The sequence below is a fragment of the Trachemys scripta genome, chromosome 8 (genome assembly GCF_013100865.1).
Source record: "Trachemys scripta elegans isolate TJP31775 chromosome 8, CAS_Tse_1.0, whole genome shotgun sequence".
In the NCBI taxonomy this organism is placed as follows: domain Eukaryota; kingdom Metazoa; phylum Chordata; order Testudines; family Emydidae; genus Trachemys; species Trachemys scripta.
This window is the reverse complement of record NC_048305.1, coordinates 30396082-30420420: the sequence shown is the minus strand read 5'-3', so window position 1 is coordinate 30420420 and position 24339 is coordinate 30396082. Positions and strand designations below refer to the sequence as shown.

General features: G+C 41.2%; 1 protein-coding gene and 1 long non-coding RNA gene across 3 annotated transcripts in view; one reads left to right on the top strand and one right to left on the bottom strand.

Annotated features, from left to right (window-relative positions):
* Positions 1 to 24339, bottom strand: part of DOCK2 (dedicator of cytokinesis 2) — a 494284-nt gene that overhangs the window by 123069 nt on the left and 346876 nt on the right. For both annotated transcript variants that reach the window (XM_034779264.1, XM_034779265.1), the window contains exons 28-29: positions 20119 to 20217; positions 17952 to 18046 (exon numbers count right to left, since the gene is read on the bottom strand). In XM_034779264.1, the coding sequence (XP_034635155.1) occupies positions 17952 to 18046; positions 20119 to 20217 (194 nt within the window). The remainder of the gene's footprint in view (positions 1 to 17951; positions 18047 to 20118; positions 20218 to 24339) is intronic.
* Positions 21444 to 24339, top strand: part of LOC117881691 — a 117835-nt gene continuing 114939 nt past the window's right edge. Inside the window, exon 1 of the long non-coding RNA XR_004646842.1 lies at positions 21444 to 21617. This is a non-coding gene — a long non-coding RNA (uncharacterized LOC117881691). The remainder of the gene's footprint in view (positions 21618 to 24339) is intronic.

Sequence of the window (24339 nt, the reverse complement as noted above, 5' to 3'; positions counted from 1 at the left end):
TGCATTATAACAGTATTGTTTTAAAGAAGTGTGTGTGTGCGCCCATGTGCATGTGTCACCCTTACCATTTTTTGCCTAAGCTAACTAGACATGAAGTGACCATTATTTCTTATATTTATTATATAAAGAACAGCAAATACTAAAAATAATAAATGTCCAAGACAATTAGGTTTTTAATGGTGACCATTGTTTGTGAATATATATACATATATTATATTCACACACACTTTAGTTCATAACATATAATATGTATATATTATCAGTGTTAATAAACTTCCTTTGAGCAACCTGACAAATATTTCATTCATGTCAGTAAGTTCATGACACAAAAGGACCAAGACCATAGACACAACTGATTGGAATTTCAGTCTAAAACAAAGTTCTCAAAGTTTTCAAAGAATGAACCACAATTAAATGGAGAAATTGACAGGATACTCCTCCCTTCCCATCAAATGTAATGTAAATAATGTACTTTTAGCATCTTCTAATGCACTTCAGCAACTGGAAATAAAGAGGAGAGTCAATACTATGTAAACAACCAAAACTCTTTGGAGGATCAACCATTCTCTGTGACATGGACTATTGATCATGATGCTTTCTACATTGCCAACCAAGCTCCTTGCTAGTTTTAGTATGTTTAGCTCTTCATAATGCTGTTTTCCTGTCCTCTTGGTACATTTTGATGCTCCCTTCCACCCCGGTTAAAGAAAGAAAGAAAAATCTACAAATGGGTGAAATTTGAATTCAGGGTTTATTTTCATTCAAAACCAAAGACTTCTCCATATTCACACACTGTGTTTACCAAATAAGCGTATTTTAACTAATTTGTTTTCAAAACAGAAAAGGAACATTTTGAAAGGTTACTTCAATGCCATTTTCTCCCTCTTCATCTTACATCTCCCATTTTCCTCTTCTTTATAATCTGTCTTTCTCCCTCCTACAATTCTCTTATGATTGTTAACCTGCCCGCCACTATCTCTGCAACATGGCCCGCTCACATTGCTGCTTCTGCTTTCAAGCAGATAGCACTTTGTCTGAGGGCAGAACTTGAGAGAGTACCACCATGTTTTTTTCCCCCAATTCCACGCCAACTTTCACATATGAATGTGTGTGGCCCTTTTGTTAAACCAGAACTTGACAGTACCGCAGCCAGCAATTTTGTATATTCAACCACTGAAACCCAAACATCACAGAACTAGAGACAGTTTTAGGAACTTGAGAGACAAGGCCATATAACTGAATGCTTGCAGGGTTGCTATCAGAATGGGAGGTTGGGACAGGGAGTTAAGGTTCCATGAAAATAGAAGGAATATTTGCACAGACTTGGTTTTAGGTGGCTCTAACTTACATGTTGTCATTGTTATGACCAGAAATGCTTTGCTGGTAAGGAGAATAATGAATTGTTATTGGCTGTTGCTAGGGAAATTGTCAGCCTAATAGAGGCTATTTATGAGTTATATACTTTTTCCAGAGAAAATTTATCCAAAAGTTTAGTTATAAAGTGTGCTTTGGAACAGTCTGAGGTCTGAGGAAGCTTTCCTTTGGGCAAGGATTTCATAGCTAAATTCCCCAGCAGCCCCCTGGAAGCCTGGCTGTTGATTCCTTGAAGTCATTTCAGATTTTTTAGGTAAATATCCATGTTTTGAAATGCTCTAACCTTAGTGCGACAGGATGTGTGTGTGTGTGCTTGAGATTTAAGAAGAAAGTAGTTTTAGGTAAAAGCATTCTTGCTTGTATCAATCATTTATCAGACGGATGAGTTCTACCCCCATTGATTTATTCCTGACACTGCCTGGAGAGAAACAGTTAAGTTACCACTGCTTTGGGTTCTGAAAGTCCTCAGTAACACTTTCACTCCCATCTTCAAATGAGTCTACTGGCCTCCCAAATATTGAATGACAGTTCTAAAATGCCTTCCTTATGGTTAAAACTCTTCATGATCTTGCATGTTGCTCTCTGATCCTCTCCTCTTTGCTTATCTAATATTCATCTTCCCTCCCCCCCTGCTTTTCAGAAGGTCACCTACTGTTGTATATTAGTCTTCTCTTCAACTCTTGCCACTTGGAACACCATTGCCAAGCGTGTCGCAGTCTCAGAGTTAATATCTCTTCTCAAACTTTACTTTAAAATACATCCTTTTCTTCTTACTCTTTTCTTCTATTACCCCTGTGGCTAAATGCTTTTATTTATTCAAATATTTGTACAATGTCATTACTACAGACTTAAGATATTCTACTTGCAGCAAATAATCCTTTTGGATAGAACAATAAGATATTTTTTTCCATGACTATCATCATAGAAATGGGAAAGAGGATTTTGTGCCCCAGATAGCACATTTTCATGATATGTTTGCAAAGATCTTTTACACCAGTGCATTTTGTAATTTATACCACTGGCTTGTGTTGGATTATTTATCTCAAAGCATTTGGGGATACAGTGAGGAAGACACTAAAATTAAAGTTATTATCTGCACCCCCCTTCATCATTTTTTGCCCTCTATTCACTAGATCTAATACATGCATTAGGATACATGCACGTCTGACAACATTTCACCTTGAACAGTCCCTTCGTGTTAATTACTTCTGCTAAACCATCTGTTCTACAATGTATTTAGCAGTGAGACTCTGGGTTTCCCAGATCTGAAGAAGAGCTCTGTGTAATGTCGTCTCTCTCACCAACCGAGCTTAGTCCAATAAAAATATTTCCTGACCCATCTTCTCTCTCTAATATCCTGGGACCAATGGCTACAACAACACTGCATACAACATTTCCCTGTAACATTTTGTGACAGACCCAGACCAGTGGGGTACAGGAGTCTGGTAGAGGGCAAAAATACTGGTCACTGGATGAGTAGTTTTCTGTTCTCTGAGTGACCAGAGAAGGGGCTGTACTAGAGTAATCAGGAACCTGCTAGAATCAGTTAAGGCAGGCAGGCTAATTAGGACACCTGGAGCCAATTAAGAAGAAGCTGCTCGAATCAATTAAGGCAGGCTAATCAAGGCACCTGGGTTTTAAAAGGAGCTCACTCCAGTTTGTGGTGCGAGTGTGAGGAGCTGGGAGCAAGAGGCGCAAGGAGCTGAGAGGGTGTGCTGCTGGAGGACTGAGGAGCACAAGCATTATCAGACTCCAGGAGGAAGGTCCTGTGGTGAGAATAAGGAAGGTGTTTGGAGGAGGCCATGGGGAAGTAGCCCAGGGAGATGTAGCTGTCATGCAGCTGTTACAGGAGGCACTATAGACAGGTGCAGTCCACAGGGCCCTGGGCTGGAACCCAGAGTAGGGGCGGGCCTGGGTTCCCCCCAAACCTCCCAATTGACCTGGACTGTGGGTTCTTCCAGAGGGGAAGGTCTCTGGGCTGTTCCCCAACCCACATGGTGAATCTCTGAGGCAAGAAAATCCGCCAATAAGCGCAGGACCCACCAAGATAGAGGAGGAACTTTGTCACAATTTTTAAGTGGTGGGGAAACCCAAGAATCCATGAGTGTTATTCAACTTAAAAGCGTGCTTAAGGCCACCGACAAATGAAGCCATATTTTTGGTATTGGGGTTTGTTCATGGAGAGTACAGTGGTAATCATATGAGAAGTCTGTTTAAAAATTGTTAAATTGAGTGTGCCATATGAAAGGAAAGTTACAGTGGGGAGTATAGCTCCCTATTAGACCAGTAAGAGGAGCTGTTCATTATGACAGACCAGCAGCAACTCTCAGAAATAGGAGAGTAGGGAAGGCAGGAAAAACTGACATGAGAAGGAAATAAAGGGGGTGTCACTAGAGATGCAGGGTGACAACCAGACCCTTTAATTAGACTAGGGAACTTTTCCCCTTTAGTAGATTAACTGTTGGGTAGTCAGTAAAACTCTATTCATAGGCAATTCAAAACAAATCCAAGTTGGGCAAAGCTAAACTCTGTACAGATAGCACAGCAAATTCAGAGGTAAAATTTAAGCCAATATATAATGCAAAAACAATTGCATTTTGTAACCCACTCATGGCTCCAGTCGAACAGTCTTTATTTATGAGGTCATCCCTAATTTATATAAGTAGCTGTGATACCACTCACACTCCCGTCTAGGGCATGTGAGTGAGACTGGTCAGGGAGTCCCACACACCATGTGCAGTATAATGAACCACTTTTAGCTACAGGCAGGACAAAGCTTGTGCAACTTATCTACACTTTGCTTCCTTTTGCCTCGAACTGCATGCATTCTGTTTTTATGTTTGCATATTGCAGTATATCCTAGTGCACTAGAAAAAATCAGTACACTCCACTGCTACAGCCAGCACTTTTCATGTTGGATGAAAAACAACAGAAAAATGAATACGAGCATTTCGCAGAGCTGTCAGGCTTTGTGAATGTCTATAGAGAGGCAGCATCACTCTGCCATTGGCTAGATTTCTCAATAGAGCTGCCTTACAATCTGTCATTTACATTTTTCCAAATTCGGAAATGGGGGCTTTCTTGGTAAAAAGTACTCTAAGAGGTTTAAAAGGCCCTATAAATAATCCACTGCACACAGTAAAAATGGGTTCTAAGTATGATGCATGCTTATGAATGCAATGTTGGACCTATCAACCCTTTCTTATCATCTTAAAAAACAACAACCTGCACACCCCAAGATTTTCCTATCACCACTTTGGTCGGGGGTAATTTAAGTGTTTAAAAAGGCACTCTGAGAAATCAAATTTAGCTTCTGTCAGAACTATAAAGGGAAGGGTAACAGCTGTCCTGTGTACAGTACTATAAAATCCCTCCTGGCCAGAGACTCCAAATCCTTTTTCCCTGTAAAGGGTTAAGAAGCTCAGGTAACCTGGCTGGCATCTGACCCAAAGGACCAATAAGGGGACAAGATACTTTCAAATCTTTGGGGGGGGAAGGCTTGTGTTTGTGCTCTTTGTTTGAGAAGTAGTTCACTCTCGGGACTGAGAGGGACCAGACATCAATCCAGGTTCTCCACATCTTTCTAAACAAGTCTCTCATATTTCAAACTTGTAAGTAAACAGCCAGGCAAGGCGTGTTAGTTTTACTTTGTTTTCTCAACTTGTAAATGTACCTTTTACTAGAGTGTTTCTCTGTTTGCTGTACTTTGAACCTGAGGCTAGAGGGGGGTCCTCTGAGCTTTTTAAGTTTGATTACCCTGTAAAGTGATTTTCCATACTGATTTTACAGAGATGATTTTTACCGTTTTTCTTTAATTAAAAGTCTTCTTTTTAAGAACCTGATTGATTATTTCCTTGTTTTTAGATCCAAGGGGTTTGGATCTGTATTCACCAGGGAATTGGTGAAGAGTTTCTCAAGGATTCCCAGGGAAGGGAATCCACTTGGGAATGGTGGCAGCAGACCAGATCTAAGCTGGTAGTTAAGTTTAGAAGTTTTCATGCAGGCCCCCACATTTGTACCCTAAAGTTCAGAGTGGGGAAGCAGCCTTGACATGGTGGCAGAGCGGTGGGATTCATTTTAAACCCAAAAGCCAGTAAGATTTTTTTTTTTTCCTTCTAGCTGCTTGGAAAGCAGAGCTGGAGGTAGATGCATATCTTATCTCTCCTTGCCTGAAGGCAGAGGTGTTAAGTTTTTTTAACAAGGGCCTTTGTTCAGAGAAGTGTTCAATTTATGAGCAAACAGTTGGTAAAAGGAATTTAGAAGTTGAATTGTTTTTTTTCTTTCTACCTCCTCGGGAGTAGCTAGTTAGAAAGTCTCAGCAGCCTGAGCTGAGTGCATTCCAGTTTCAGTCAACTGCAGAGGGGTGTGACCCAGCACAAGAAAACCAGAAAATGACTACCAAAGAAGAAAAAGCCAAAGAGGAGGCCCACAAGAGAGCTATGGAGCTGAAAGAAAAAGAGATGGAGGAGAGAGAAAAAGAGGAAGCATGAGCTGGAAGTAGCAAGGGCTAGGCTGGATACATCAGCCAATCCTAGCAACCCCTCTCCAGGTACCCCTTCCCATCCCAGAAGATTCCCCACCTACAAGGAAGGTGATGATACTGAGGCCTTCTTAGAAAATTTTGAAAGGGCCTGCCTTGTATACAGCATCGCTGCAGACCAGTACATGGTAGAGCTGAGGCTGCAGCTCAGTGGACCCTTAGCAGAGGTGGTGGCTGAAATGCCTAAGGAACACATGAACACTTATGAACTTTTTAAAAACAAGGCCAGACTCAGAATGGGGCTAACACCCGAGCATGCCCGTCGGTGGTTCAGAGCCCTAAGGTGGAAACCAGACGTGTCATTTACCCGGCATGCCTGCCACATTGACAAAAATTGCGATGCCTGGGTATCAGGAACAAATGTTAAATCTCTGGAAGATCTGGTTTCCCTAGTAAAAATGAAGCAGTTTTTAGAGGGTGTTCCTGAGGAAATAGAAAGGTACATCCTAGATAGGAAGCCCATAACTGTAACCGGGGGAGGTGGGGGAGATTGGAGCCAAATGGGTGGAGGTGGCAGAAAAGAAAAAAACTAGTAGCAGTTGGAGTGAATATCAGAAGGGGCAACCCAAAACCAAACCTTACCACCAGGGACAACCCAAGGCCCCACCCACATCCCAAGGGAAACACCAGACGCCTTCTCATCCCACCACACCAGTCTCCAACAACCAACATCGCCCCGGTGATACCTTAGCAGGGCGATGTTTTAAATGTAATGAACTGGGACATATAAAGGCTCACTGCCCCAAGAATCCCAACCGATTACAGTTCATTACACCCCAATCACACCAAAGATCCCCAGACCCAGATGCCTCTCTCATACCTTCGGAGCGAAGGGAAACCTTGAGAGTGGGTGGAAAGAAGGTTATCGCTTGGAGGGACACTGGGGCACAAGTGTCAGCTATCCACCAATCCCTAGTGGACCCCAAACTCATCAACCCGGAGGCTCCAGTGACAATTCAACCCTTCGTGTCACAGTCTGTAACCTTGCCTACAGCCAAGTTGCATGTCCAGTACAAGGGCTGGTCAGGAATGTGGACTTTTGCAGTCTATGACAATTATCCCATACCCATGCTGCTGGGGGAAGACTTGGCCAACCAGGTGAAGCTAGCCAAGAGGGTGGGAATAGTCACCCACAGCCAGGCTAAGCCAGCTTTCACCCCCATCCCTGTTCCTGAGCCGTCCACCAGGGCCCCGTCTGTGTTACCAGAGACCCAGACAAAGATGGTGGAACCAGATCCCCTGCCAACGACTGCAACAGCCGTAGTGGATCCAGTCCCAGAACCGTAACTGGCAATGCAACCAGCACCAGAACCATTGCCAGCACTGAGTCCAGCGCTTGCAAACCCGTCTACAACTCCAATGCCAGAGGGCACCAGCGAGCCTGAACTGGTGGAAGCAGCAGATAACCCTACCCAAGAGGCTCAGCCAGAGCCTGAAATACAACATAGTGCACCAGCAGACAGCCGTTCAAGTGGGACCAAGCCCCAGTCCACAGTCCAAGGAGGAACTGATGTCTCCAGCATCAAGGGAACAGTTCCAGGCTGAGCAGGAAGCAGATGACAGCCTTCAGAAAGCTTGGGCGGCGGCACGGAGCAACCCACCGCCTCTCAGCTCTTCTAACCAATCCCGGTTTGTTGTAGAACAAGGACTTTTATACAAGGAGACTCTTTCTGGTGGGCACCAGGAAGACTGGCATCTTCAAAGACAGTTGGTAGTTCCCACTAAGTATCGGGTAAAGCTCTTGAGCTTAGCCCAGTGGCCATTCTGGGGTGAACAGAACCAAAGACCGGTTGGGGAAGTCCTTCCACTGGGAGGGAATGGGCAAGGATGTTGCTAATTATGTCCGGTCTTGTGAGATGTGCCAACGAGTGGGAAAGCCCCAAGACCAGGTTAAAGCCCCTCTCCAGCCACTACCCATAATTGAAGTCCCATTTCAGCGAGTAGCTGTGGATATTCTGGGTCCTTTCCCAAAGAAGACACCCAGAGGAAAGCAGTACATACTGACTTTCATGGATTTGGCTACCCAATGGCCGGAAGCAGTACCCTTAAGCAACACCAGGGCTAAAAGTGTGTGCCAGGCATTAGCAGACATTTTTGCCAGGGTAGGTTGGCCCTCCGACATCCTTACAGATTCGGGAACTAATTTCCTGGCAGGGACCATGAAAAACCTGTGGGAAGCTCATGGGGTGAATCACTTGGTTGCCACTCCTTATCGCCATCAAACCAATGGCCTGGTGGAGAGGTTTAATGGAACTTTGGGGGCCATGATACGTAAATTCGTAAATGAACACTCCAGTGATTGGGACCTAGTGTTGCAGCAGTTGCTTTTTGCCTACAGGGCTGTACTACATCCCAGTTTAGGGTTTTCACCATTTGAACTTGTGTATGGATGCGAGGTTAAGGAGCCATTACAGTTGGTGAAGCAGCAATGGGAGGAGTTTATGCCTTCTCCAGGAACTAACATTCTAGACTTTGTAAGCAACCTACAAAGCACCCTCCGACACTCTTTAGCCCTTGCTAAAGAAAACCTAAAGGATGCTCAGGAAGAGCAAAAGGCCTGGTATGATAAACATTCCAGAGAACGGTCCTTCAAAGTAGGAGACCAAATCATGGTCTTAAAGGCGCTCCAGGCCCATAAAATGGAAGCATTGTGGGAAGGACCATTCACGGTCCAGGAGCACCTAGGAGCTGTTAACTATCTCATAGCCTCCCCCACCTCCAACCTAAAGCCTAAGGTATACCATGTTAATTCTCTTAAGCCCTTTTATTCCAGAGAATTAAACATTTGCCAGTTTACAGCCCAGGAAACAGATGACGCAGAGTGGCCTGAAGGTGTCTACTACGAAGGAAAAAGGGATGGTGGCTTGGAAGAGGTGAACCTCTTCGCGACCCTTGGACGTCTGCAGCGACAGCAGATCAAGGAGCTGTGCACAAGCTTTGCACCAATTTTCTCAGCCACTACAAGACGGACCGAAGGAGCATACCACTCCATTGACACAGGTAATGCTCACCCAATTAGAACCCCACCCTACCGGGAGTCACCTCATGCCCAAACTGCGATACAAAGGGAGATCCAGGACATGCTACAGATGGGTATAATCCGCCCCTCTAATAGTGCATGGGCATCTCCAGTGGTTCTAGTTCCCAAACCAGATGGAGAAATACGCTTTTGCGTGGACTACCGTAAGCTAAATGCTGTAACTTGTCCTGACAACTATCCAATGCCATGCACAGATGAGCTATTGGAGAAATTGGGACATGCCCAATTCATCTCTACTTTAGACTTAACCAAAGGGTACTGGCAAGTACCACTAGATGAACCCGCTAAGGAAAGGTCAGCCTTCGTCACCCAGGCAGGGGTGTATGAATTCAATGTACTCCCTTTCGGGTTGCAAAATGCACCCGCCACCTTCCAAAGACTTGTAGATGGTCTCCTAGCGGGATTGGGAGACTCTGCAGTTGCCTACCTCGATGATGTGGCCATTTTTTCTGATTCATGGACAGAACACCTGGAGCATGTGGAAAAAGTCTTCGAGCGCATCCGACAGGCAGGACTAACTGTTAAGGCTAAAAAGTGTCAAATAGGCCAAAACAGAGTGACTTACCTGGGGCACCAGGTAGGTCAAGGAACTATAAATCCCCTACAGGCCAAAGTGGATGCTATCCAAAAGTGGCTGGTTCCAAAGTCAAAGAAACAGGTCCAATCCTTCTTAGGCTTGGCCGGATATTATAGGCGATTTGTACCACACTACAGCCAAATCGCCGCCCCGCTGACAGACCTAACCAGAAAGAAACAGCCAAATGCAGTTCAGTGGACTGATGAGTGTCAAAAGGCCTTTAACCAGCTTAAGGCGACACTCATGTCTGACCCTGTGCTAAGGGCCCCAGACTTTGACAAAGCGTTCCTAGTAACCACAGATGCGTCCGAGCGGGACGTGGGAGCAGTTTTAATGCAGGAAGGACCGGATCAATAATTCCATCCTGTCGTGTTTCTCGGCAAGAAACTGTCTGAGAGGGAAAGCCACTAGTCAATCAGCGAAAAGGAATGCTACGCCATTGTGTATGCGCTGGAAAAGCTACGCCCATATGCTTGGGGACGGCGTTTCCAACTACAAACAGACCATGCTGCGCTACAGTGGCTTCATACCACCAAGGGGAATAACAAAAAACTTCTTTGGTGGAGTTTAGCTCTCCAAGATTTTGATTTTGAAATACAACACATTTCAGGGGCTTCTAACAAAGTAGCTGATACACTCTCCCGGGAAAGTTTCCCAGAATCAACTGGTTAAAAATTGTTCTTGGAATGTGGAACATATTGTTAGTTTTTATATAATCAGTGGTATGTCTAAAGCTGCATGTGTCTTATTAACTGTTTTCTCCTAGAGCTCCAGGAATAAATCACAGCCAGTGTGGAACCGGCTGTCCAACACTATCTGTGATTTGTGGGGCGTGTCATAACTATAAAGGGAAGGGTAACAGCTGTCCTGTGTACAGTACTATAAAATCCCTCCTGGCCAGAGACTCCAAAATCCTTTTCCCTGTAAAGGGTTAAGATCGGGTAACTTGGCTGGCATCTGACCCAAAGGACCAATAAGGGAACAAGAGGGGGGGGGGGGGAAACGAGAAAGCTTGTGTTTTTGCTCTTTGTTTGGGGAGTAGTTCGCTCTCGGGACTGAGAGGGACCAGACATCAATCCAGGTTCTCCACATCTTTCTAAACAAGTCTCTCATATTTCAAACTTGTAAGTAAACAGCCAGCAAGGCGTGTTAGTTTTACTTTGTTTTCTCAACTTGTAAATGTACCTCTTACTAGAGTGTTCATCTCTGTTTGCTGTACTTTGAACCTGAGGCTGGGGGGGGGGGGGTCCTCTGAGCTCTTTAAGTTTGATTACCCTGTAAAGTTATTTTCCATACTGATTTTACAGAGATGATTTTTAGCTTTTTTCTTTAATTAAAAGTCTTCTTTTTAAGAACCTGATTGATTTATTTTCCTTGTTTTTAGATCCAAGGGGGTTGGAACTGTATTCACCAGGAGCTGGTGGAAGCAAGGAGGGGGGATGGTTCATTTCTCCTTGTTTTAAGATCCAAGGGGTTTGGATCTGTATTCACCAGGGAATTGGTGAAGAGTTTCTCAAGGCTTCCCAGGGAAGGGAATCCACTTGGGAATGGTGGCAGCGGATCAGATCTAAGCTGGTAGTTAAGCTTAGAAGTTTTCATGCAGGCCCCCACATTTGTACCCTAAAGTTCAGAGTGGGGAAGCAGCCTTGACAGCTTGAAATTTAGCTTTTTAAAGATATAAGAACAACGGAAATGATTCTACAATAAAAACAAAACAAAACCACCACCAATGACAACAACCTTTCCCCGCAGCAGTGTATGCCCCAGCATCAGGAGTGCCGCCAGCTTTTCCGCCGCCCTAGGCGGCGGAAAAGTCCTGCCCCGAAATGCCGCCCCCCACAGAGGCAGCGGATGGTCCCACACCAAAATACCGCCCCAGTCGCCGCCCCCCCCCAAATTGTAGTGCCCTAGGTAACCGCCTACGTCGCCTAATGGGTTGCGCCGGCCCTGCCCAGCATTACAGCATTAAGAGCTTGAAAGTAAAACAGACTTAATAATTTTCACCAGCCAAGCTCAGAGAGCGGCAAAATGTACATGGTTAAATAATGTAAGGTGTTGTTAGTAGCACTGATAAATACATTTCTTTACAATCTATGATTTTTAATCTGACCATCTCTTTAAACATTTTCATTTGGCTGGAACATGGAAGCTTTATAGCAATATAAATATAAACCCTAAGCCTGCCTGGATCAAATTGGCCCACAGAATTATTAGTCATAAGGGGGCATTACGGACAAAGTGTAATATCACAAGTGAATTTCTAATATCAATTGATGCAATGTAGATATTGGATGATCCCCAAAGGAATACGATCTGAGCAATGATAGACATGTTATTGCTCTGTAGAATTAAAAATACTGTATTCATGAATGATGCAGAAGCTGATATGTTTTCCTACATGTGCAGAGCAATTTAGACAAGAAAAGTTTTATATGCCTGCAAATAAACAAGGGATTGATTAGTTATCAAGGTACTAAAATGCTGCTTTTTTCAGATTAATCTCCTGTACACATAAAGTAATTGCTAATAGAAGAAGCACAAGAGGGTAGAAGAAATTTTCATTCAATTAGATTTGCTCATTATGAACCTAAACCCGCCTCAGACAGTGAAACAACCTGGTAGTAATTGCTGTCCATAGAATCTTACTTTGAGAGCAACTATGAATGATCAGCAAGAATGTGCCTAGACAACAACTCCACCAGTCCTGCCAGGAAAGGGAGTAAGAGGACAGCCAGAGATAACTATATAGCCATGATTCTAAGAACATGTTAAACAAGGTCCAGGCATCTCTGACGCCTAATTTCTGTCAGCATAAACCAAACCACATTTGAGTGACAAAACACAAAAACAGCAGATCTCTTCTGGAAAGACCATTCCATTGAAATTCAAGGTAAAAGCCCCATCAACATCTTCAAAATTGAATTTGGTAGCTTAATAGTTCAATTCGGCTTAACCAAGTCTTTTCCTAAAGATTCACTTCTTCCAGGAGGACCACAAATACCAACTACATCAGTTACACGCTGCCCTCTCCATTCCAATAATTACTCCTGGGGGAATTCTGTACCAAAGAATTAAAAATTGTGTGCACAATATTTTAAAATTCTGCAAATTTTGTCAAAATAACACTATATAATCACGCCAGTTTCAATTATTTTGGTAATTTATTTCAAAGTACCTGTCAGCGAGTATGCCTGTAACAATATACACACATATATATACATACACACATTCCCCCAGGAGTAGAGAGTTAAAGAAACCCCTATGACAACCCAGTTCCTGTTTCTTTGCCCCTGAGGACATCCGGGGGGTGGGAAGAGAAGACACTCACACCCTCCTCCCCCCAGAGCCCACAGTAAATAGGTTGAGAACCACTAGGTTAAACAAAGGCAATCTAATCCCACCCGGGCTCTGGAAACATGCTCTGATTATCCTTATCCTAGTCAGACAAATCACTGCCAAATAATGGCAGGAGGACATCCTATTATCCACCACCAAGTGGAAGAGCTAAACAACCCCCCCATCTATGGAAGGTATGAAACTAGGGTTTCCAATTTTGGTTGGATGTATTCCCAGAGATTTCATCACATGACATAAGCTTTAATGAAAGATTAATCTTTAATTCCTGGGGACTCCAGGCCAATCCTGGAGGGTTGTCAACCCTAATTGAAACTCTCCCAATGGGACAAGAGGAGTTTCAAACCTGAGAAAACCAAGATGCTATTAGGCAAACCACACACTACAACACAAATGCCATCTGTTTCTCATACATTCTTCCCCTTCCTTCCTGTTTTGCTTTATTGTAAACACATTTTCTAGCATTATATCTTTCAAATGATGTTTTGAATGTTAAATGTGTGTGTGTGTGTGCAGTCAGTAGACTAGGCCCGGAAGTACTAATGTGGCTGATATCTAGAACAACTAAGAAAAAAAATTAGCATGCTTCTACACCTTCTAGTCATGTTTTCTACCTAGCTAGGTTTTCCTAAGGCATCTATTGTCATCTTGTGCATTGTTAAGTATTTTTTCTTGCCTTAAGATATACTTTTAAAAAATCAGATACATTGTTTATACCAGCCTCTCCTCTCAAACACAGTACAGAAAGTGATTTCCATTTTCATTTCCTGGATCTGTGCAGTTCTGAGAAGTCTAGCTATAGCACTAGGAGTGCGGGAGTGTCATGACTGGGGCGTGGGTGGTCAGGCCTAATGGCTGGAACAAGAATCAGGCTTAGTGGTTAGAGCAGGAGTTGGGAGCCAGAAACCAGAGCGATGGGTTGGAGCCACAGTCAGAAGCAAGACTGAAGTGGACTGGAGTAGGACAGGAACAAGGCAGTGTCAAGGCTGGGAATAGGGTGACCAGATGTCCCGATTTTATAGGGACAGTCCTGATATTCAGGACTTTGTCTTATATAGGTGCCTATTACCCCCATCCCCGTCCCGATTTTTCACACTTGCTGTCTGGTCACCTTAGCTGGGAACTAGGAAGCCACAAGAGTGATTGCAGCTGCAGGCACACACACTGAGCAGCCAATGACCTGCCGCTGCTCAATGACCTTAAAAGCAGGCCTAGGGGCTTCCTTCAACCAGTCAGGCAGTCCAGTCAGTCAGGGGGTCATACCCTAACCCAGCTGAGCTAATTAATCTGGCTGGAGGCTGAGCTAGCTGGTCCTCAGGCTCAGTTGAAGGAGCTCATGCTTGACAAGGAGGAGTACTCAAGTGATTAGCTAGGTTAACACAGTGGGCCAAGACTGCCAATTTGTGACAAAAACTGAGGAAGGTAACAATCGATAATTTGTATTGCCTGGTTCATTCTAGAAGTTCTCAAAACACTTTTTGGGTGCACCATCACTGCAGAGGTAATGCCAGACTCTTACCCAAGTTTTAGCCCAACCCCTGTCCTGCCTCATCTACATACAAACATTTTGCCCGGGTTTGGAGGTGCTTTAAGCCTGAGCTACCTTATTCAGTTGGGGGAGGGGGGGAGGGAAGATATATAGAGCCCAGTCTCTGCTTTAACTTGGTCTGCAACCCATCCATGTATTGCAGTGAGTGATGCAACTAAATCATTGGAGTACTGATAGTCCTCCAGTGCCTTTTCATATTGTCCCCTGAAAGACAGACAAATTGTCCCAAAATTGACTAGGAAAGAATCAGTATGTCCCAGCACAAACAACCATGGGCTTTGCCCTCACTCACACACAGGTGAGTGCAGAAACAGTGAGGACACAGTGACACAGGTAGAGCTTTACAGTGGGGATGCTTAAAGCCGGAATAGGCATCCTTGGATGCTGATCACCATTGGCTAATTCTGCAGTGCTGACTCACCCACACTAACAGCAATTTGCATTAAAAAATGGTCAGTATTGGTCATGGTCATGGATAAGCATGAATGGCAATCGTGCACACAAATTGTAATACAACAATTCTGAAGATATGAGTATACACTGTGCGTATCTTTGGCACACACGCATACTATTTCCATTCCAACAATATGAAATATTTCAGAGAATTACAATAAGTTAAAAAAGTAGCTTATTAAACTCTGATTTGTTCATGACAATGTCCCCACAAGTAAAATATTTCTACATCGGACGTAAGTCTGAAAGAAATTGACAATGTGATTATTTTGACATTTAAGAGTGTATTGTTCTAACACAACTGGCTTAGTCATTTACAGAAATTTTAATCACTATGAATGTCCAGTCCTGTTTCCATTGATTTGAATGGCAAATGGAATCAGGATCAGCCCATTACATGTCTAAATCTGTCGATCCCCTTAAATAACATGAAGAACAAATGAGCAGGATTACAGCTGTGCCAAATTGCCAATATGTTGCTATTACACTTAAGGAACAGATGTCCTGATGTTCTTGAATGAGGAAGTTTGAAAGGAACCTGTCTATCACCAGTGATATCGATAAAATGCAGGTATCCAGCCATCTCCCTAGTGACTATTGATTTTTGATGAGGGAATTATTCTAACAATGGGTACCTTCCTGCAACTGATTTCAGTTAAGTTTTTAGAAGTTAAAATAGGAATTAGATTTGTCATGTTTTGGAGCACCACTGCTTTGGAATATGAATTCTGTAAATATTCTGCTCAGCACATCAACACTCGAGGATCTGCCCCAAACACTTTGTCATAGGCAAATCTATTCAAATGATGTCAGAATTTGGCAGTTAGTGGGTGCTCAGCTGGCTAAGTTTAGAGACACTTATAAACAAGACATATGGTTCTTACAATATACAGCTACTTAAAATTCACATTGTAAAGTTTACATCTTACATTATTAATTATATAGTCCCATAAGGGGGTGGCCTCAATGTGATGATGCCAAAAATTAATAATTTAGTTAGCTTCCACTCTCTTTGGAGACACAAATTTAAGGCTTTTAGGGACAAGTTAACTTTGGAAAATGGTATTGCTTACATATTTCAAATATTTTATTTCCATGAAATTTAACTTTCCCTCCAAAGAATGGTGTTAAGGGGTGAAAACCGTGCAAATATTGGTCAGAAAACATATAGGTCAGGATGGGACACATGGAAGGGAAAATTGGCTTTGTACAAGTTCTCCTACTCTGGGCCGATGCTGCCACAGCCCCTCCACAAAAACATTCCAAGAGTCCATCTGTCACATAAGAAAAAGAAGAATCTTCCAATTCCGATGTCGATCCAACAACTGGAGAAGTGAAAGGGATTAATTAACAGCTACTCAGAGCAGTGCTGTATTTCCCTTTACCTCACCTCACCCCTTGCCCTATTCTCGCAGTCATGGACTACAAATATTAACCAGTCTGAATATCCCGAAGTGTATAGAAACAATGATACATCTATATTGAACCTTCCCATATTGCCTTCCCAATGTAACTCAATCCGGGAGCACAGGGATTTTGTATAACTGTGAGGAGGCACATCAGTTTATTCATCTATTCATTACCATTGCTGTTTGTCCTACAGTGGTTCCTGGAGACCCCAAATGAGATCCTATCATGTTAAGTGCTTTATATACATGTAGTATGAAAAAGTGCCTGCCCTGAAGAGCTTACAATCTAAATAGACAAGACAGAAAGGGTGAGGGGGGAAAAAAGAGGCACTGAAGGGTTAAGTGACTTAGCCAAGGTCACAAAATCAGTCAGTGGCAGAGCTGTGAATAGAAGTGTCATGGTACCCACTTATGACTGAAATAGATAATGCCTCATTCACAGAAGGAATCTTACCTTTTGTCACAATTCAGGGCAACTGCACCTGCATTGCCCCTCTGTGGTTCACCAAGGACACTCACTTTTAGGCCTCTGTTCCCAGCTGTCCCCTCACCTACATTTCCCTCCCTCCTGACTGGGGTTTTTCCAGGCTGCACAGTTCTCTACCTAAACTGTGATACTGCCAGCAAGCCAGAATACCTCAACAGGCCAACCTCTGCTCTTTGCTCTCTCTTCAAAGGCTATGAACAACTGTAATTGCCAGTAGAGTTACCACACAGCTCTCTCTAAGCAAGCACATTCACTCTTAAGGTGAAAGCATTGCAGAGAAAACATAAAAAACAACAGAACGTTACCAGGGGTCAGCCAGCAGTCTTATGGAACCACAGTATGCCTTAGTTATATGAGCCTTCATTATCTCCAACCTGGATTATACCTGTAATATATCTGGGCATGAAGCCATCAACCCTTAGGAAACACCAACTCGTACAGAAACCTGCAGCACATCTCTTCAGTGACACAGGCTACAGGGAGCACATCAGATCTGTCCTCTACACTCTATACTGACTTCTCAAAGAATATGAAGTCAAGTTCAAAGTCTGGGTCCTTATCTTCAGGGCCCTCAATGGCCTGGTCCAGTATGTCTAAAATATTGCATAAAGGTCTAGAATGGAGGCCATGGCTGACAACTCTGCTCCTCTGGAACAAAGGAACTTTCCATCAGAAGGGTAAAGCTCAATTATATAGGAAACAGAGCTTTCTTGGGAGGCTGGTACACACTATTCTCCCTCTGGAGAGTTAAAGAGACAGAGAACAAACCACACATGACAGACACAGTATTGGAAGGCACTCTCATAGACCGGACCTAGATAGCCTCTATTCACTCCTGGGCCTCTTTACTGAGTCTGTCAACACAGAGACCAACTCTGACTCTTCTTTGTGGTGTTGACACCTGTCTATTAGAAACCCATTTCCTCTTGCTTGCCAGTCTTTGAAAAGTGGACCAAGGGCACAGGTAGTTTTTTCCATGCATCATGTAAGTCAATTATCTCAGATAGTGTAAATATTTTTGATATGAAGTAAAACTGAAAAGGCATCTGGAACAGGGAACACTGCCTATTTTTTGTGTTAAAACATGGAATAAGATGTTCACTTCGCTAGCACCAAGCTCCCTTTCAAACTGCTGAAACCTTTAAATTGTTCTGAGGGCTGTATTTACCTGTTCTGCACCATGCTCATTGCCATCCAGTCCGAAGGGTAAACGTTCTTTCCTATGAGATCTTTAAACATGATGAATGTTTCCATCAAAAAGTCCTAGAACAATAAAACACAATACAACTATGATTTTATATCCTGCAAACTTCATATTTCAAAGCCAACTCTCTGCTCTGTGGAAAGCACCAAAGGAGAGGGCTCCATCCTACTCCCACTGAAGTGAATGGCAAAGCTACCAATGACATCAATGGCAGTGGAATTGGGACCAAAATCCTGTAAAATAGCAGTTGTAGGCTAGAAATAAAAGTTAAAGGCATGTTACACTGAACTTTTGAGGAATGATAAGCCATAGATGAATGGACAGAAAAACAATTCACAGTAAACAGCATATTAATTTAGGTACTTGGGAGTAGAATTGTTGAAGAATTGTATACCATTTAGAAGAGTCATCTCTTGGAAAATTTGATTTTTTTTTAAATTTAGCTTTTTTCAAAATACATATTTCTAAAGATAGAGTGCAAATTATATCCAGAAATTATTAATATAAACTTATAACATGCAACCATTCATACAAAAAACAAAACCAATTCTCTTTTCTAAAGAACACTTATCAAAGAGACAGAGATTATTGGAAAATAATTATTAACACAATTATTTTATCATTAAGTGTTTGATATATGGAGGTTTACTCCCCCCCCGAATGTTTCTGTAATGAGTTTTAAGAGGCAGCTATTGAATTGTGAGGCCAATCACTCAAAGTGCCATCAACTCCCATTGATCCCACATAAGTGACACTCACCAGAAGATCTGGCTCTTTCTTAACAGTCAAATTGGTTAAGGGTAACCAATTGAACAATGTCTCTGAACAGCATAATATGGAAACAATTTTTTATTATCTCCATTGTCAGGACATTAGTTTTATGCTATTGAGAAAAAATGAAGTGTTAACAAATCAATAGATTTAAAAAGCAGAAAAAAATAAGCATACTGACATCATTTTTTTTATAATTCTTTCCTTTGACTTGCTCAAGTAGATTAGGGATTACTGCACTACATAGACTTTGGTAAAATTGCTAAATATAAACTGTTTCTGAGCACCCAAAGTGCCTGGAAGATGACCATACACCAAAATATCCCATGGTACCAGATAGCCTGACTCATTTGGAAAATTGCAAAAAGTAAGACTAGCTGGGCTTGGATCTGCCATGATCTGCCCCATTTGAACTCTGTGATGGTACAGAGATCTGAAAAGCAGCTGGATTTGGCAATGTGAGAATTTTCCTACAGGAGCTTTCAGCTGGCAAAAAACTGGTCTTATCCAGCAGCTGCATCACTGCCCACACCTGACCCTGGGTGCAAGGAGCGTTTCAAGAACAGGGAGGACAAGGAAAGGGGTGTGGTCAGAGAACTGCTGTAATAATGTAGGGGATGGAGTCAGCTGGTGCATGTTAGAGCAGCTCCTAGGCACTTTTAGCCTAAACTGGGGCAAACCCAGATGCACCATGAAAATCAGACAACTGTAGCTGCTCAGCACAAAAAATACAATCTGGGTCAACAATGGAGTTGTTAATGGAGATAAAGAGGAGAGAGAATTAGGACCAAAGTCCTGTAAAATAGCAGTTGTAGGCTAGAAATAATAGTGAAAGGCTTACTACACTGAGCTGTAGAGCAAAAATAAGCCATAGATGAATGGATAGAAAAAAGTCACAGTAGAGAGCATATTAATTTAGGCACTTTGGAGAAAAATTGTTGAAGAGCTGTGTACCATTTAGCAGAGTCATCTCTTAGCCAACTATCTAACAAACCTCCCCAACACATAGGGAAGACAAAATAAAGCAAGACAACGATCTACCTACACCAGCAACCCCTATATCTTTGCAAGCTTCTGATTGAGGTAGCATCCAACTCCAGGTATCATTTGAGCACTCTTCAGGGCAAAAGTAAACTTGCAGGGACTATGGGGCAAGAGATATATACAACAAATGTGTATCAGCCTATTGACGATACTCCATATTTAGAAATAATGACTAGTATTTGGTAAAGCCATCTGTTCTTCTTAAACAATTATGGCTACTAGAATCATGTGTACTGAATAGTCCAGTGCAGAATATGAAATATTTGAGAGCCATTTGTCTATTTGCCAGCTTTAAATGTGGATACTTTGTACTTACCACTAGCTCTGAAGTTGTCTGAAAGGTTTCAATGTAAAAGGAGTAATGTTGGTTGTCCATTTGGTTTAAGATTGCTGTCATGCATGCCACAAAATGACTCTAAAACAAAAAAAGAAAAAATAGTAAGGAAATGCACATCTAGATTGTTGATTTAGAAGGAAATGAGAATAATGGATTACATCCTGCAATGCCAAATCACTATATCACTAAAAACAAACAAAACTTGTGCCAGCCCAAGAATGTGAATTTTCAAAAGGTAAGAAGTTCTTCTCACTGTGTATACATTGTAAAATATACTTAACAATAACTTACAACTGGCAATACTGAGGATACTACTCAAAGCAACTTTCTTTGTTGCAAAAGTGATATCACTCTTAAGGGAATTCAGTGTGAGAGACAGTAAATCCAACTTCCTACAGGACATGAATTTGTATGTGGTTTAAAATTCCTAAAATGAATGTGATATTCCATATGACTTTTGCATAACAGATTCATAGAAAATGAAAACTTTCTATAAGATCCTTTTGAATATTCATAAAAAATTAATTATATCCCTGCTACAGAATTCTACAGGAAGGATATGAAAATCTAAAAAGAGAGAGAAAATATCTGCTTAATTTTTTTAGATTTTTCAAGTAACTTCAGTTGAACCCTATCAAATGTGTATAGGATCCAACTGTTTTCATCCCTATTAAATTCTGTAAAACTATATTCTTCTGAATTTTAAAACAGAATTGAAATAAAATGGAAAGTAATTTATAATCTTAGGTTTCCATTTCATTTTACAGAAGTGCTTCTTGTTTGCCAAACCTTCAGGATATACGGGTAAGGCTAAATGACTGAAGTTTCCCTTTGAGGAACACAGTATCTCTTCCTATTGATACTTTTTATGTTGCAAAAATTACAATAATTATTTTGATAACGAGCAACTCAAAATAATCTTTGGATTTCTCTAAAAGAAAAACAACATGAAGCAGAGGCAAGTCTTGAAAATAACTGTTTTCTGACAGATTTACTCAAAACTTTGTATTTGATAAGTTTACAAGGGAGTCCCTGATCTTTCCATCCAGAAGTTCATTTCTAATTTATACTGGTCTTGGGAAATCAGATTCGTCTCTTAATTCTGATTGACTTTATATTTTGTTACCATCATAAATTCAACAAGATCACACATTACTGTAAAGTATCAGCTGCAGTTTATCCCACCCAACCATTTTGGCTACTACATACTGCAAAAAAGGGAAACCTTTCTTAACTTCAGATTATGGCCACTAGAGGTCTTTTACTTTCATATGGTAGCTGCTGTTCAGTTTGTACTGCTTTTTTATTTATTCCTACGTGAGCAGACCCAGTACAGTTCTTGCATATAAACAGTGAAAATTCCAATATAAAGGATTTATTATACCTTCTTTTGGAGTAACATTAGTGCTAGCCAGAACCTTGCCTACTATGTAAGCCTAAGAAGATACATTTTCTGCGGGTAATCCCAAAGCTTTCAGGTAAGGATTTGTATGGTTTTGGTTACTGATGCTCTTCTAAAAGGAAATGCTGATTTTCTGTCCTACAGTAGTTTACTTTTACAGGTATTGCTCAAATTAGACTCTTTTGTGAACTCAAATCCACAACTGCCAGGAAGCTGCAGTGGGTGCAGTGGTGAGACTTAATTTTTTCCAATGTCTTGATTTCAATTTTGAAAGAAATAACTGCCAACACAAATTACAGAATATTACACATGAAAGCATGTGTTGTATTTTTCTCCTTAAGAAGCTTTAAGAGATGCTACAGAATGTGTTTTCTCCCACTAATTTGAAGTAACCATTTGCTGAGATAAGCACTCTCTGTACTAGACTCTAGTAGATGTACTATCTTGCTGTTCAGCCAAAATGACTTTAAGAATGTTAATTTATTTGTTGCAACTTTTAAAATCTGTCTAGCAGTATAGTATTACAGTCTAGCATGAGTGCCTGTGTTTAGTAACTTGTAAATGGGAATTGTGGAAATTAACAGATGACATATGTTGGTTAATGAAAGCAGTTCTGCTACCAATAAATATCACAATTTTGTCAGACAGTTTCCGGCAGCAAACCTGTCAACTTTCACAGCAGTGTGACTGATTGATATATGAAATGGAAGGTGCCAGCACAGCAGGTTTTCTGTCAAAAATACGACCCCCCCTCCACTTCCCAATATCATGTTAAGACTGAACTGTATATTAAATTTATATTGGTATATTAACTTTTTATGACCTTTAATCATTTACATGAAGCAACCTTGAGTATTATAATTAACCACTTGATTTCTTATGTTGAAAACTTGCTCTCCCCCCTCTCCAAAAGCCAGCAAGAAACAGGTATAGCCTCTCATTTCACAAGTGCTCAGGCATTCTCAACATCACCATTCTCACACTGTTAGAACTTAAGTATACTTCACAATTCTGTCAGCAAGTATATGTATATTCATCTAAATTATCCTAGATTGTCTAAGAATCTTATAATATTTAAGAACCATTAACTACTTCACAATAAAGTAAACTCCACAAATTAAGCAATCAGTTTTTAAATTCACTTAGTATGTTTATAACTTGGGCATAAGACATTTGGAATCAGGAACATCCTGCAAACATGCTAGTTGACTGTGATGATGTGAAGTTTCTTTTTTAAAGAAGCACTATATGTAGGGAACTGAATATTTAAATGCAAATAAAACAAGTTGCAGAGAAGATGAAGTTATCCAAATAAACTTGACAGGTCATTTCAGCTGTGCTTAGCCTTGTTAAGATGTATCTTATGAATCACAGGAGAGATGCATGATTGAAACTAGGTCAAACATGTGTAAAAATAAGTGTAATCACAGTGAACACTTGACTGATGAAGGAATACTTAAAATGATGTTAACAGGAAGATTTCTGCTTAGAATACATTATTATGAAAAGTTGCAATAAATTATGTACATTAATTTACCACCTTCATGCACCGAAACATCTTCACACCAGATTGACAATATAACTTCTTAACAAAGCAGTGTCTGTTAACCAAATAATTGACAGCACTTGGAAAAATGAAATACATCAGTCTGAAAAAAAATTAGGTAGCTGTTAGAATATTTGCTTATATCATTAGCAGGAACAAAAAGCATCACTTAGGATGTCAAAGGGCAATGAGATACAGATGAGGAAACCCACTTTTCCAGTAAACACTCAAAACTCCTGAACAGTAAAGAAAACACCATGATCCATCAAACTTCAAAGAACTGTAGAGTGTGTCTTGCAGTCTTAGTACAGATACTGCAAAGTGTTAGCTAAAAAGAAACTATCCTATTTACAGATTTAGTATAAACAAACCACATAGTCAATGATAAGATGTTCAATCAAGAAATCAAATGTGGCTTTATAAGCCTTGGAGAGGGGAGATGTCTATTTGCCCCATTCCCACTAAAGTCAATGTCCATGAGCTGCATGACAGGTTTCAGAGTAGCAGCCGTGTTAGTCTGTATCCGCAAAAACAGGAGTACTGGTGGCACCTTAGAGACTAACAAATTTATTAGAGCATAAGCTTTTGTGGGCTACAGCCCACTTCTTTGGATGCATAAGAAGTGGGCTGTAGCCCACGAAAGCTTATGCTCTAATAATTTGTTAGTCTCTAAGGTGCCACAAGTACTCCTGTTCTTTTTTCATGAGCTGCATGTGTAGCACTGATGGGAAAAGAACTATTAAGAAAGTGATAGGGTTGTAGGAGAAAGATGACAAACTTCAGCCCCAACAACCCTAATCCCAGCATACTTTATCATACCAGATGGTGACAGGTTGCTGTAGTAACTTCAAATAATGTACAAGAACCACAAGCAATAATAAAACAAAAACACTAGAGAAAAAAATAGCAAATGATGTAGAATGAAACTATCCTTCAATATTAATCTAGTATAAGTTAAACATTCACTTGGTTATATTGTGGGTATTTTTTACATGCTGGGAAGTGTGCACATGGAGTGAGGGTGGAAGGTATTTGGTTCATGTGGCCAATTAAACAGTTATCCTCGTGTGTCACGATATATGTCCACATACATGTCAACAAAAAGCGACCAAAATAAAATTTAAATACTAATGCTCTAAGGCTTTTGAAAGGCAATAGTTAAAGACATGCCATTAGCAGAATATTTACAGTTTTAAACTATTACTTTTATCTAAAAAGAGTACAAACAGTTAACAGTAAGTCAACAAGTCTA